Source organism: Eutrigla gurnardus (genome assembly GCF_963514095.1).
Source record: "Eutrigla gurnardus genome assembly, chromosome: 24".
Classification (NCBI taxonomy): Eukaryota; Metazoa; Chordata; class Actinopteri; order Perciformes; family Triglidae; genus Eutrigla; species Eutrigla gurnardus.
Genome location: NC_139935.1, coordinates 11,202,758 through 11,219,100, shown reverse-complemented (window position 1 = coordinate 11,219,100; position 16,343 = coordinate 11,202,758). Strand labels below are relative to the sequence as shown.

General features: G+C 44.4%; 1 protein-coding gene across 1 annotated transcript in view; it reads left to right on the top strand.

Annotated features, from left to right (window-relative positions):
* The window catches only part of LOC311010007 (CD5 antigen-like), a gene marked incomplete at both ends in the record, with an annotated part of 28,808 nt that extends 21,166 nt beyond the window's left edge, over window positions 1-7,642 (top strand). Inside the window, one exon of the mRNA XM_084004490.1 lies at window positions 7,625-7,642. Coding sequence (XP_083860616.1) covers window positions 7,625-7,642 — 18 coding nt within the window. The remainder of the gene's footprint in view (window positions 1-7,624) is intronic.
* Between the last annotated feature and the right edge of the window lie 8,701 nt (window positions 7,643-16,343).

Below are 16,343 nucleotides of genomic sequence, written 5' to 3'. Positions count from 1 at the left end.
CTAATGAGTCTGGTATAAAACAAAAACGGCAAAATCTCCCTTTAGCATTTTCACAAATAAAATAAAAGTTTTACAGATACAATAGTAGGTGTCAGGCAAAGCTGGTGTCTTACCTAAAATGTCTAAAAAGTTTTCACATCAAGAAATGTCACAAAAAACAGTCAATCAGTGGACAAACAGTCGCACTGCACAATGAGTTAATTTCCCCTTAACTTTCCCCTTAAGTGCCGAATCGGAGGCTGGCGAATCGGAAGCCAACTTCAGCGTCGTACTAATATGTTACTGTGGCTGCGGGTTTCACGGCTGAGTCACCGCCATGGTCACTTCCCAGCTTCGCTCTCTTAATCATTCTATTGTCCAGGAAGTTTGATAATTAATGAACCAATGCTTTGGTAATGAATATAATGCCACTAATTACTTGTGATAACGTGGAGCATGCTGCAGACTATGAACTCAAAACTCTGTTCTGAACGGACATTTGGCCGCGTCGCCCCCCCTCACTGCTCCGTGTGTCTCTGCCGTCTCTGCTGCGTGTTTGTGGGGGAACAGCGGGCTGGATGACGCGCTGGAAGAGCGGACAGCGAAGCGGAGAGACCACGGAGAGAATGAGACGGACTTTGGGTCCAGGTTTACTGGAGTCGTACAGTGAAATGATTCATTTAAACCGAACGTTAGAATGGGTTTTTCGTGTCCTCCGTTATGTTTTACACGACAAACGGAACGTCGGATTAAACAACACGAACGTCAGTTTGAAGGTAAAACAGTTGAGTCATAATTTAACGTCAAGCGTCTGGAAACAGGTGAACTTGTTGTTACTCTGAGGTTGAGACAACCAGCCCGTCCTCCCTACCACCGCTGTGTGTCTTCACAGCAGCAGAGAGGCTGACAGGAGAGGAGCAGTGACGTCACAGGGCTGCTTAATGCAAGTTTCAGTTGGAAACTTTCCATGGGAATTATCAGGAATTCATGGGAATAAACCTGCAATTTACAAAATTGAAGGTTGGTCCTGAACAGGGATTTTTAATATAGTTGTGGAAAATATACTTAAGCATAATTTTGACTAAAACGGACAGATTTCATGCAAGTACACTTGAGAGTATGAATACTGTTTTCTTATTCTACCGAGAAATGCCACGTGCACCATCCGATTTCACACAAGCTAATGTTCAAGGAAAGTCTTTGTGTGTAAATATTGTGAAAAGACATACGTGAAGAATGCCACAAAACTGCAGCTGCATATTGTAAAGTGCAAATATAATATATGAATATTTCCCAAATTCCCCAGCGTAACTTCCCATGGAAAGTCTTCAGAAAATGTACTGGAAATGTTCTGCCGCTTTACAACCCAATCTGATACAGATACACTGAAATAATTGTCAGTCAAGTTAACTTCTACATGTTAGTTGAAAGCCCTTCTAGATCACCCAGGTACAAGATTTAAACACTAAAATAGATTTTCATCTTAAAAACTGCTTCCAGGACACCATGGACACCAAAATGGAGCCACAGAAGGGCGATTCCAGGAAATGTGAAGATGCTTCAACAGGACCTCCAGCAAGCAGAGTGATTAGAGAAGTGAGTATTTTGTGCTGAGTTCAGAATAATGGAGTCCCGTTCTCTCCAGGAGGGAGAGCTTGTGAAGCTCGGCTTTCCATCTTGCTTTAATATTCAGAGAATGGTCTCTTTTCAATATCATTTAGATATTCTGGTTTTGGTAAGTAGCTTCTTTTACAGGCTTTTTGAAAAATGTCTAGGATCTCCTCTCCCATTGTAGTATCATTTTTTAAATATTTTGCAGACAAAATCCCTGATTTGTAAATACCTAAAGTGATCTTGATTCTGCAGATTAAAGGTTAAAAACCCCGTCAATCAAAAAGTCGGGGCGGAGGTAAACTTGGACGGCGTGCCTGTGTGTCGATGCTTACTTCCTGATTGCACACACTCTGCCGTCTCGAGCACTAGCGCGTGCACGTGTGTGTCGTTATCAGCTGTATCAGCAGCTCCACCCCCTTCCCCCTCAAACCGCCTCTCCTTCCACTCAGCTGTTATTGCAACATACACTTAATACGTTCAGGCTTTAACAGGCTGACGTTTCCTTATCAGTAAACTGTTACCATGGTAACTGACTCTGTGAAGCTAACCTGCTCGCTGGCAGGTTTTCTTCAACAAACTGAGTTTCTCCCAATCTGTCTCCTCCATTTTGCTGATCCTGAACCAGCTGTGGAAACTTGCAGAGTCCTTTCCTCGTCAACCATCGATATGGAAGCACAAGTGATTCTAGCAGCCTCGCGTCTGGAGAGGATGTTGATTACTTAGTAGAACTCTTCAGTTTTACCTCACCATCCATCACACATCTGAACAATATTCTCCGGCCTTCCATTTCTTTATTTCATATCGTAATCTCAGACCAGATTCTTTGCAGAGCTCTTAGGTTTTTTTGCAAACGGGAGTTTTCTGAAATGTTTAAGGACATTTCTGTGTGTTGAAGCAGCGTTCTGTTGGAAGTAGAAATAGCCACTGATATTAACTCTGTTTAATATGTGAAATATGATTAAAACCATATCTTAGGCTGCACAATATTCTTATGCTTCATTTTCAGCTGCAGCCACATTCTTTTTGTGTCTGTGGGATTAAACCTAAATCAAAACTCTTCTTTTTATTTCCACAACTTTCAGCCATGACCAACAGGAACTGAACCTCAGTCGGGTTTGTATTAGTCAGCGTTGCTTACCGTTACACCGCTGTACTGCGCTGTGGACCTAAAAAGAAAATGTTATTCACTTTGAAATCAAATTACTATTTAATTCGGTCTACATTTGCTTCCCAGACCAACTATTGCTCCGTTGCTGCAGCTGTGTTGCTCCGCTTTCTAAGGATGAGCTTGTTTTCTCCATAAACACAAAAGTAATATCTCTAACTCTCCTGGTTGCCATGGTGACTCGTAGGTCAGGTTCAGAGTCCGGGGTCAGGTTCAGAGTCCGGGGTTAGGTTCAGAGTCCAGAGGTCCAGATCCTGGCTGAAGTTAGCCTTGATCCAGTTCCATGAAAGTATGTCTCATGTCATGGCATCGGTCACCATGGAGATGTATCCTGTGGAGCTAGCCTGCTCCAGACCGGGCTAAGATCCAGGATCTATCAGTCTTATCTGTATCTCAGTCACTTTGTTGGGAAACTAATGTGTTCATTCCGGTTATCCCACTGCTCATTCCAAGTTTCCATCCAGTGAAGTAGCCTACTGTCATTATTTAAACAGTGTGACCATATTTTTACATTCATTCATATCAGAGGTCTTCAACGTTTTCCAGGCCAAGGGCCCCTTGGCTGATAGTGACACGGTGGAGGGCCCCCTATTACATATCATATTAATCATGTTCCTTATTAAGCCGGGCCAATAATAATGTGTAGTGCAGCCTATAGTGCCATGTATACAGGTACTTTGTAATGATGTATGTATGCAATGCTTAGCCATTAAAATAATAATTGTTGACAGAAATATATATTTACAGAACATGTTGTAAATCTATATTGGCATTTCTACATCACAATTTCACATTTACACAACAATTAACATTTATATTTGCTTATTAGATGTTGTATTAATGTTAATGTGTATTTTTGAACATATTTTTAATTTTGTAAGAAAAAAGGTTTGGGATCAAATAATGTTGGGGACCCCCTGCTGGAAATCCGTGGACCCCCTATGGGTCCAGGACCCCATGTTGAAGATCTCTGGCCTATATTCATGGATGTTATTGAATTGTGTTCATGAAGCTGTTCATGTTGTTCAGCAAAGGTTCACCGTGCATCAGTTTATGACCGGCTGGTCCCATAACCAGACTGTGAGCCCCCCTCACTCCCTCTCTTTGATTCTGGTTGTAATGTATTGATAAAGCGCTGGATCACTATTGTAAAGTTCACCCTGTATGTTCCTCCTCAGCCACCGTACCTGTCAAAGTTGTTTTCTAGAGTATTTGAGCGCCAGAGTAAAGCAGTGCAGGAGGCCGTGACAAAGGTGGAACCCCTCTGCAGGCCAAATGCAGCTAAAACAACACAAACAGATTTACAGGTTCAGAATAAAATGAGCCTCCAGAGCAATAAAATATGAGGTGTTCTGAATAAAGAAAGCAGCAGAGCTGAAAACATCCTGCTGCTTTATGAAGGACGAATGAAAGTCAAAGTCAGACTGAAACATGATGTCAGTGAACTGACTGAGACACAGTCAGTTACAGCAGCATTTACACACAGACTGCAGTCAACAAGGAGACACACTGAAACACTCAAATATCATCCTGCACCGTTTCTCATCATCATTTTCCTGCTACGAGTTTGAGGGACGATGTTTGAATTCAGAAGTTAGAAGGAATCCAACAGGAATGGACAGCTCGGAGCTTCCTGCAGAGATCCACATCCACTGAATCTCTTTGGCTTTTGGACTGTTGGTCGGACAAAACAAGACATTTAAAGACTTCACCTCGGATTCTGACAGACTGGGCTGCACATTTTATACCGTTTACTGGTGTTTTATAGACTCAATGATTGATTACTAAAACATTCAATAGATCCATCAACAGTTAATATAAGCTGTAATCCAGTCTCCTCTGAAAGACTTGGTGTTGAAACATCGATCAAAGTGATAAGACCACACTGACAGCATTAATCTCATAGGAACATCTCCTGGTTTCCTGGTTGTCATAGTAACAGTCATATAATATGTCCTCAGTAGGCAGATTCTTGTCCGATTAAAAGTTTTTTAGTTTCCCAGAAATGCAGTTCTGAGAAATGTTTCTAAGTAAAGAGTAAAGCTCCACCTCTTCCTGTACACAGATCTACATTGAGAGCAGCACAGGTCTTTATCAGAGCAGAGACAGACAGGCGGGCAGACAGACGGTCTACCTGCACATCATGGACCCCCTGTTGGTGCTGGCACTGTTCCTGTGGATCTCAGGTAGGACTCTGCTTTAAAGATGATGTGATATTATTTGTGTTGGATCTTTAAATGAGAACAAACTGCTCACATACATCAACACCGCCAGGCTCCACTCCACGGGGTTTTCATCCAATCAGAGGTTTTCATTCCATTTCAGTCATTTATTATTTCTTGTTTAGTATGTATTACATACATCAATCATGTTTTCCTTGCTTTTGATCACAGGGAAGTAGGGCTGTCGACAAATATTCTAAATTCCAATATGTATTCGAATAGTTGTTAAAAACAGAATTTCGAATGTGAAAATTATTTTGAATCATACGTTAAAAAAAAAAAAAAAACAGTGGCAACTTCAATTAATGTTAATAATATTTGTTTCAACCACTGAATGAAGCCTGACATATTTAGGACAAGAATCACAACCTTAAATTGCTCTAAACTCTTGATCAACATTTGTTTCTTGTTGTCGTTCATTTAAACCGATATGTGGAGGGAGGGAGGGAGAGAGAGAGAGAGAGCGTGAGAGGGAGAGAGGGAGGGTGTGAGAGTGAGGGAGGGAGGGAGAGAGAGAGAGAGAGAGGAAGAGAGAGAAAGAGAACGTGAGAGAGAGAGGAAGAGAGAGAGAGAGAGCGTGAGAGGGAGAGAGAGGGAGGGGGTGAGAGAGTGAGGGAGGGAGGGAGGGAGGGAGAGAGAGAGAGAGAGAGAGAGGAAGAGAGAGAAAGAGAACGTGAGAGAGAGAGGAAGAGAGAGAGAGAGAGAGAGAGGGCTGCTTGTCCATCAGTTCATTTCCTTATTTTTGTAGGTAATATGTTGTTGAATATGTTTAAACTTAAATAAATTACCAATACAAGTAGTTATGTCTCGTTGTATTAATTTGTCCTTTTATTGATGTGCCTAATGAACAACCAGAAATATGAATATGTTTGAATATATATGTTTTTTTAAAGGGAATATTTGAACGTCATTTTAGAGTAATTTTGACAGCCCTACAGGGAAGTAAACTGCTCACATACATCAACACCGCCAGGCTCCACTCCACGGGGTTTTCATCCAATCAGAGGTTTTCATTCTATTCCAGTCATTTATTATTTCTTGTTTGTTTGTTTTTTCAGAGTATTTCATACATCAATCATGTTTTCCTTGCTTTTGATCACAGGGAAGTAAAAAGCAGTTCATCCAGAACAGGGAGGGCAGCTTTGATGAAAGGGAGGGACACACAAATGTTCACCTCACGACCAGAGGGCCAGATATATCACCATACACTTCCACCATTATAACCTTGTCACTTCATTGGCCTACTATAGCTCACTCATTTAATAAATACAACAACATATATACTAGCAATCAAAGTTTATTATACCAATTTAAAAAAAATACAGATGATTTGGCTCTCAAGAACACATGACCCAGACAAGGCTCCCTAGTGGGCCAACATTTTTAACATTTCTAATTTTCGTGAGAAAAATCAACATTTTACCATTTACATATCTATTTTTCAGAAAAATTCATATTTCAACAACTACTTTTCTATTTTCATAAGAAAAATGTTGTGAACTTCACACAGAAACAAACATTACTGAGTCATATATTATTTCAGTGCAAACATATCTCTTTGTATTTTATTCTCTGCCCTTACATTCCATAACATTTTTAAATTATATTTCTCAAATATGTTATCCTCTGTAAAGTTCTCTGCTGCTCTTAAACTGCAGTTTTTAAATTTCAGCTTTGTACTTCAGGAGCATCTTTGTGCATCTCTTCACATGAGAGATGTACTTCCGTGTATTCGGACGGTCGGATTGATGGCCCTCTAGCTCCCTCTAGCGGCTGACAGAATGAATTACAGCTGGGGTTCAAATGACATGCTATTTTCCAACGACTGTGAAACCAATAATATATTCATTTTTATAAATGGACACAGATTGTGTACTCATGTACATGGATAATTATATATAACTATAAAAATAAAACATTGGAGAGGAGGGGATAAGAATCAGGTTTTTCCCAACATTAGAACAAGTGAAATAGAGCAGGGGTGTGTGGGAAAATAATACATGAAAAGAGAAAACACCTTTGTAGGGAGATTGTCTATCAGCTTTTAAAATGACCGTTCAATTAGCTGAGGACACTTTCATATTTAATCCGTTACTTCCCTTAGATCCGTCTGTGTCTTTTCATGAAGGAAACCCATTTTGACCATATTTTTGTGAATTTATCCATTTGTATATGAAGTGAAAAGGTGATTTTCTTCCCATTCTGTATCTATCATTAATCATATCTGTCCATTCTTCTACTGTGGGAGGGTTGGGCTGCAGCCAGTGTCTACTTATATTTTTCTAAACTGCAGTTATCATTGTTGTAAATAAGTATTTGTGAAATGAATGTTTTGAAGTGGTTACATGTATTATTTCTACAATCACTGTATGTATATTCAGTAAGCATCTCTCTGTGCAGCGGTTGGTGTTGTTAGTCCGCCATATATTCAGACTTGTGACAAACGATGCAGCATGTGATCAGTGTTACTGTGTGTAAGTCCATCTGATTGATCATCCTCACTGTTTCCTGCTCACTCTGTGTCAGAGCTGCATTTAAATGCTGCTGCTTCACATTAAAACACCTCAACTAGATAAACTTTTATTGTGGAGGGGTCACAGGAAACACAATAGTTGTGTCTAAATTCAGCGGCCTCATCCTTCAGAGAACACAGCTGACGTAGAACGTGAAGGCCAAGATGGTCTGATCTACAGAGGACTTCCTGTTTGAGTCACCAGCTGTTCCCGCCCTCACATTTTGCCACTCCCGTTGCTTAGCAACCAGCTGCTGTTGACCCTAAAGCACAAAGAAGACGTAACTAACTGATCTGATTAAAATGGAGCCAGAGATCATAATTTGTATCCTTTTTATTTGATATTATGATGGTTCAGGCTGAGAGAGGAACATTGTCAGGTAAATTAAATAACATTAACATTGGTTAAACTGTGGACTTTAAATTTAATCCCATCGGTCACTATAGTGACCATGAAAACATTTTCAGTTAACAGGTCCTAAAAACATTACTGAATATTGTATCGATCCATTTCCAGAAAGTATTGAAGTAATAAAACCTCTCAATGACATATGTGCAGTGTTGCATGTTTAGTGTAAATGTCACATGACCAGAGCTGATTACTTCCTGGTTGCACCTGTAGAGGAGGATGGCTGCATGAAAGCTCCGACAAAACAAGCTTAGTAAAGTATGTTAATATGAAGATGAGACTAATATTTCTGGTACACATAATCTTTAAGATGTTTAGTATTGATATATGTATTTACAATCACTCAACTCTGTTCACTGAAGTCACAGAATGAAGAAACATGTTGTGACCAGTGGGATAACACAATGTACAGTATCTAGATGTACATGTACTTGTTACATGAGAAAGATGCTGTCCTCAGTGATGGTGATAGTGATGGGTCAGATATGGACTATGAGGGGGAGACACACACACACACACACACACACACACACACACACACACACACACACATAAATATATACATGTATATATCAAAGTTTAGTTTGATGCTTTCCTCTTCTTGAATGCAGAATACCTCTATCCTGAATAACCCCTATATTGTAAATTAATCATGTGACTGGTCTACAGATTAAATATTACAATGTTACAATGAATGCACTAAAGTAATATTGAACTAAAGTACAAGATAAAATGTTAGAACAAAGTTAGAACATGAAGGTTTCAATACATTTTCCAAAAGTCACAATGTTACAATAAAGGAGATGTTTTGAGTTTGCTTTCTGTATTCATATCGGTGATGTATGAGGACTTTTGATATGTAAAATAGTCACACTAGCATGTGATGAAGTATTTTAGTGGCGATGATGGAGATGCTGCCAGAAACAGAGTTTTACATTTTAGAAGTATTTTATAAGACTGTGAAGGAGAAATATGCTAACATAGACATTATCCCACCGGTCACCTTTGTGACCATAAAACACACTTTTCACCTAATTTTCCATGAAGATTTTCAAAAGTAATGATTGATTATTGAAATGGGTTAGTAATGACATATGATTTGGATATTTCCATGTCTGGGAAAAATTTGGGATTAAATGGGTTAAGCTAACATTAATGTTAACTTTAGCTAGTTAATGTAGTTTATATGGCTGCAGGCCCATTTTCTCTAAATCACAACTTAAAAAGAAGCTAAGCTGTCTGTCTCTCTCTCCATCATCTGCTGTCTGTCTCTCTCCTGTCTCCCTCCATCATCTGCTGTCTGTCTCTCTCCTGTCTCCCTCCATCATCTGCTGTCTGTCTCTCTCCTGTCTCCCTCCATCATCTGCTGTCTGTCTCTCTCCTGTCTCCCTCCATCATCAGCTGTCTATCTCTCTCCTGTCTCCCCCCATCATCTGCTGTCTGTCTCTCTCCTGTCTCCCTCCATCATCTGCTGTCTGTCTCTCTCCTGTCTCCCTCCATCATCTGCTGTCTGTCTCTCTCCTGTCTCCCTCCATCATCTGCTGTCTGTCTCTCTCCTGTCTCCCTCCATCATCTGCTGTCTGTCTCTCTCCTGTCTCCCTCCATCATCTGCTGTCTGTCTCTCTCCTGTCTCCCTCCATCATCTGCTGTCTGTCTCTCTCTCCATCATCTGCTGTCTGTCTCTCTCCTGTCTCCCTCCATCATCTGCTTTCTGTCTCTCTCCTGTCTCCCTCCATCATCTGCTGTCTGTCTCTCTCCTGTCTCCCTCCATCATCTGCTGTCTGTCTCTCTCTCCATCATCTGCTGTCTGTCTCTCTCCTGTCTCCCTCCATCATCTGCTTTCTGTCTCTCTCCTGTCTCCCTCCATCATCTGCTGTCTGTCTCTCTCCTGTCTCCCTCCATCATCTGCTGTCTGTCTCTCTCTCCATCATCTGCTGTCTGTCTCTCTCCTGTCTCCCTCCATCATCTGCTGTCTGTCTCTCTCTCCATCATCTGCTGTCTGTCTCTCTCCTGTCTCCCTCCATCATCTGCTGTCTGTCTCTCTCTCCATCATCTGCTGTCTGTCTCTCTCCTGTCTCCCTCCATCATCTGCTGTCTGTCTCTCTCTTGTCTCCCTCCATCATCTGCTGTCTGTCTCTCTCCTGTCTCCCTCCATCATCTGCTGTCTGTCTCTCTCTCCATCATCTGCTGTCTGTCTCTCTCTCCATCATCTGCTGTCTGTCTCTCTCCTGTCTCCCTCCATCATCTGCTGTCTGTCTCTCTCTCCATCATCTGCTGTCTGTCTCTCTCCTGTCTCCCTCCATCATCTGCTGTCTGTCTCTCTCTTGTCTCCCTCCATCATCTGCTGTCTGTCTCTCTCCTGTCTCCCTCCATCATCTGCTGTCTGTCTCTCTCTTGTCTCCCTCCATCATCTGCTGTCTGTCTCTCTCCTGTCTCCCTCCATCATCTGCTATCTGTCTCTCTCTCCTGTCTCTCTCCATCATCTGCTGTCTGTCTCTCTCCTGTCTCCCTCTATCATCTGCTGTCTGTTTCTCTCCTGTCTCCCTCCATCATCTGCTGTCTGTCTCTCTTGTCTCCCTCCATCATCTGCTGTCTGTCTCTCTCCTGTCTCCCTCCATCATCTGCTGTCTGTCTCTCTCCTGTCTCCCTCTATCATCTGCTGTCTGTCTCTCTCCTGTCTCCCTCCATCATCTGCTGTCTGTCTCTCTCTTGTCTCCCTCCATCATCTGCTGTCTGTCTCTCTTGTCTCCCTCCATCATCTGCTGTCTGTCTCTCTTGTCTCCCTCCATCATCTGCTGTCTGTCTCTTTCCTCTCTCCCTCCATCACCTGCTGTGTGTCTCTCTTGTCTCCCTCCATCATCTGCTGTCTGTCTCTCTTGTCTCCCTCCATCATCTGCTATCTGTCTCTCTTGTCTCCCTCCATCATCTGCTGTCTGTCTCTCTTGTCTCCCTCCATCATCTGCTGTCTGTCTCTCTCCTGTCTCCCTCCATCATCTGCTGTCTGTCTCTCTCCTGTCTCCCTCTATCATCTGCTGTCTGTCTCTCTCCTGTCTCCCTCTATCATCTGCTGTCTGTCTCTCTCCTGTCTCCCTCCATCATCTGCTGTCTGTCTCTCTCTTGTCTCCCTCCATCATCTGCTGTCTGTCTCTCTTGTCTCCCTCCATCATCTGCTGTCTGTCTCTTTCCTGTCTCCCTCCATCACCTGCTGTCTGTCTCTCTTGTCTCCCTCCATCATCTGCTGTCTGTCTCTCTCCTGTCTCCCTCTATCATCTGCTGTCTGTCTCTCTCCTGTCTCCCTCTATCATCTGCTGTCTGTCTCTCTCCTGTCTCCCTCCATCATCTGCTGTCTGTCTCTCTTGTCTCCCTCCATCATCTGCTGTCTGTCTCTCTCCTGTCTCCCTCCATCATCTGCTGTCTGTCTCTCTCCTGTCTCCCTCTATCATCTGCTGTGTGTCTCTCTCCTGTCTCCCTCTATCATCTGCTGTCTGTCTCTCTCCTGTCTCCCTCCACCATCTGCTGTCTGTCTCTCTCTTGTCTCCCTCCATCATCTGCTGTCTGTCTCTCTTGTCTCCCTCCATCATCTGCTGTCTGTCTCTCTTGTCTCCCTCCATCATCTGCTGTCTGTCTCTTTCCTGTCTCCCTCCATCACCTGCTGTCTGTCTCTCTTGTCTCCCTCCATCATCTGCTGTCTGTCTCTCTCTTGTCTCCCTCCATCATCTGCTATCTGTCTCTCTTTTGTCTCCCTCCATCATCTGCTGTCTGTCTCTCTTGTCTCCCTCCATCATCTGCTGTCTGTCTCTCTCTTGTCTCCCTCCATCATCTGCTATCTGTCTCTCTTTTGTCTCCCTCCATCATCTGCTGTCTGTCTCTCCCCTGTCTCCCTCCATCATCTGCTGTCTGTCTCTCTCCTGTCTCCCTCTATCATCTGCTGTGTGTCTCTCTCCTGTCTCCCTCTATCATCTGCTGTCTGTCTCTCTCCTGTCTCCCTCCATCATCTGCTGTCTGTCTCTCTCTTGTCTCCCTCCATCATCTGCTATCTGTCTCTCTTTTGTCTCCCTCCATCATCTGCTGTCTGTCTCTCTCCTGTCTCCCTCCATCATCTGCTGTCTGTCTCTCTCTTGTCTCCCTCCATCATCTGCTGTCTGTCTCTCTTGTCTCCCTCCATCATCTGCTGTCTGTCTCTTTCCCGTCTCCCTCCATCACCTGCTGTCTGTCTCTCTTGTCTCCCTCCATCATCTGCTGTCTGTCTCTCTCTTGTCTCCCTCCATCATCTGCTATCTGTCTCTCTTTTGTCTCCCTCCATCATCTCCTGTCTGTCTCTCTCCTGTCTCCCTCCATCATCTCCTGTCTGTCTCTCTCCTGTCTCCCTCCATCGTCTGCTGTCTGTCTCTCTCCTGTCTCCCTCCATCATCTGCTGTCTGTCTCTCTCCTGTCTCCCACCATCATCTGCTTGTCCTCAGAAGGATGGATGCAGGAGTGGACACAAACAGGATTTTCAAAGAGCAGTGGTCACATCGACCAGATATTCGCTCTCTTCAACATCATTTGAAAACATGTTTGTTGATTTTATTTCATTGAATGAAAACAATATCTATGTTTGTGTTTCTCCAGGACTCCAGGTTGAAGGAAATCACAACTCAACAGGTAAATAGAGAAATTAACAAGAGAGAAAGAAAGCAGAATCTTCACTTCTTTCACTGACGACTCTCTTCTTTCTGTTCAGAGCCTGATGATGTCAGGTTGGTGGGAGGAGCCAGTCGCTGTGCTGGAACACTGGAGGTGAGACATCAGGGAGACTGGAGACCAGTGGATGGCTATTACTATGACTGGACCCTGAAGGAAGCAGCTGTTGCCTGTAGAGAGCTGGACTGTGGCTCTGCTGTTTCTGTAGGACGGAGAGAGGAGTCCTCAGACAGACCTGTGTGGGCGATCATGTCTGACTGTGTTCATTCTGGATCCACTCTGAGGGAGTGTGCAGGATCAAGTTCCTCTTCTTTCATCCTGAATCTCACCTGCTCAGGTAAGCCCCTCAGTGACATCATCTATGACATCATCAGTAATGTTGCTGTGTGTCACTGCTGCAGGCTGTGGTGTTCTAAACATGTTCTGGTGTTACAGTTTATTTCAATTTCTTTGGCTCATCTCTTGAAACTTTGCGTGCACTGTGATAGGTTTCCTTCTTTGACAAACACAGCTTGTGTTCAATAGTATTTAAAACAAAAAGAAAGAAAGAAAAAAAAGAGCAGACCTGAAAGTAACGAGTACTTTTCAGCCTTTCTAGAAATTAACTCGAGCAATCATAATTTCACGTCATGAAGATGTTATAGGTTAAAGCAACTAATGAAAGACAAGTAGGCAACTTCGAAGAGTTCTCATCTTTACTCTTTAGTGCAGGGCTTCAGGGCTGTAGTGCTACTGTGCATCATACTGTCAATTAACATAGCCTACTGTCCATCAACAACATTGGAAATACATAAATACAATACAACATTGTAAATAAATATAAATGAAATGTAAATGTGTTTGTCACTAATACTTAAATACAAGCAGATTAGTGTCCACTGGTTGTTTCTATTTGAAAGAGCCAAACACATGCCCACGCCGGTCTGTAACAGAAATGAACTGCTGGCAGATTTCTGTCTGATCACTATTGTCAAGTCTCTTCCTTCATCTCCTTCAGCCTCTCCTTCTCTACCTCCTCCAGCTTCTCCTCCTCCATCTCCTTCAGCCTCTCCTTCTCCTCCTGCCTCTCTTCCTCTACCTCCTCCATCTCCTCCAGCCTCTCCTTCTCCTCCTGCCTCTCTTCCTCTACCTCCTCCATCTCCTCCAGCCTCTCCTTCTCCTCCTGCCTCTCTTCCTCTACCTCCTCCATCTCCTCCAGCCTCTCCTTCTCCTCCTGCCTCTCTTCCTCTACCTCCTCCATCTCCTCCAGCTTCTCCTCCTCTATCTCCTCCAGCCTCTCCTTCTCCTCCTGCCTCTCTTCCTCTACCTTCTCTGGCCTCTCCTCCTCCATCTCCTCCAGCTTCTCCTCCTCTATCTCCTCCAGCCTCTCCTTCTCCTCCTGCCTCTCTTCCGCTACCTCCTCCATCTCCTCCAGCTTTTCCTCCTCTATCTCCTCCAGCCTCTCCTTCTCCTCCTGCCTCTCTTCCTCTACCTTCTCTGGCCTCTCCTCCTCCATCTCCTCCAGCTTCTCCTCCTCTATCTCCTCCAGCCTCTCCTTCTTTACCTCCTCCTGCCTCTCTTCCTTCATCTCCTCCAGCTTCTCCTCCTCTATCTCCTCCAGCCTCTCCTTCTCCTCCTGCCTCTCTTCCTCTACCTTCTCTGGCCTCTCCTCCATCTCATCCAGCTTCTCCTTCTCTACCTCCTCCTGCCTCTCTTCCTTCATCTCCTCCAGCTTCTCCTCCTCTATCTCCTCCAGCCTCTCTTCCTCTACCTTCTCTGGTCTCTCCTCCTCCATCTCCTCCAGCCTCTCCTCCTCCATCTCCTCCAGCCTCTCCTCCTCTATCTCCTCCAGCCTCTCTTCCTCTACCTTCTCTGGTCTCTCCTCCTCCATCTCCTCCTGCCTCTCTTCCTTCATCTCCTCCAGCTTCTCCTCCTCTATCTCCTCCAGCCTCTCCTTCTCCTCCTGCCTCTCTTCCTCTACCTTCTCTGGCCTCCCCTCTATCTGCTCCAGCTTCTCCTCCTCTATCTCCTCCAGCCTCTCTTCCTCTACCTTCTCCAGCCTCTCCTTCTCCTCCTCCTCCAGCCTCTCCTCCTCTATCTCCTCCAGCCTCTCCTTCTCCTCCTCCTCCAGCTTCTCCTCCTCCAGCTTCTCCTCCTCTATCTCCTCCAGCCTCTCTTCCTCTACCTTCTCCAGCCTCTCCTTCTCCTCCTCCTCCAGCCTCTCCTCCTCTATCTCCTCCAGCCTCTCCTTCTCCTCCTCCTCCAGCTTCTCCTCCTCCAGCTTCTCCTCCTCTATCTCCTCCAGCCTCTCTTCCTCTACCTTCTCCAGCCTCTCCTTCTCCTCCTCCTCCAGCCTCTCCTCCTCTATCTCCTCCAGCCTCTCCTTCTCTATCTCCTCCAGCTTCTCCTGCCTCTACCTCCTCCAGCCTCTCCTTCTCCTCCTCCTTCAGCCTCTCCTTCTCTACCTCCTCCAGCTTCTCCTCCTCCATCTACTTCAGCCTCTCCTTCTCCTCCTGCCTCTCTTCCTCTACCTCCTGTTGGGGTTGTAGCAGGAGCAGATTTGGTTATCAACAGTTAACTATCAATATCAATATGATTATCGGTATTAATAATTATATTTAATATATTATCATGATATAATCATGAATAAACGGGGCACCACCCTGGGATCAGGGAAAAGATAACCTAAAACTGTATTCAGTCTCAATATGAAGGTTTTATACTCACATGCCAATCATCGTGATCATTGGCATAGGAGTAGAAAACCAATCGAACAATTAAAAAGGCGTGAAATTCAAGCACTAGCCTTCACAACCTGCTGTTATCCAGTGACATATACACAACAAGCACAAGAGACCGCTAGTTATAACATAATAAGATTTATTAAAATCAGTAATAATGATCACAATCAATAACACTGCAATTAACAAAGCCTTATTACCTAACTACCTAACACACAAAACTAAGCTAAACAGAAGGAGAGACACACGTGGAGTGTGTGTGTGCGTATGTGTGTGTGTGCGTGCGTGTGCGTGTGTGCGTGCGTGCGTGCGTGTCGAGAGAGAGAGGGAGAGATAGCTGATGTGCGGCCACCAGATGGAGCTATTCCTCGCAGCGTTCAGGGGCGGAGCCACTGAGGTTCGATGGGGTAGCGAGAGAGAGAGAGAGGTGGAGCTATTCCTCGCAGCGGTCAGGGGCGGAGCCACTGAGGTCTGACGGAGTAGCGAGAGAGAGAGAGAGAGAGAGAGAGAGAGAGAGAGAGAGAGAGAGAGAGAGAGAGAGAGAGAGAGATAGCCGTATGTAGCCACCAGATGTAGCTATGTCCCTAGCGCCCGCCGGGAACAGCTGGCTTAGGACACGTGTGTGCGGTGTGTGTGTGTTAGCGGGGCACAAACAAAGAGAGAGAGGATGCGCGAGCGATATTCGGAGGGACAGAAAGCGTGCCGCTATCACACGGGCGCGCGTGAATGAACTGGCGTTTATTCCGCGAGACTGGTCTTTTAACTGATAGTAGAGGCTTTCTGAGCTCGCGAATATGGCGGAGGTTAGTCGAAAACACTGTTACAGAAATCAACCCAGCTGCGTGGTACACAATCAGTATTCAAATACAGCAGCACATGAACCAACGGACTCGGCGGTCCGCGATCAGAACTTAAAACACATTAACAAGAATTACAAGCATATCCTACACTATCACTTGTGTCTCTGCCCAGACTGATAGCCTCTTACTGGTATCGTTGCGTAAGACGATGACGGCGTTCCGTAACGGCGGTGGTTCGT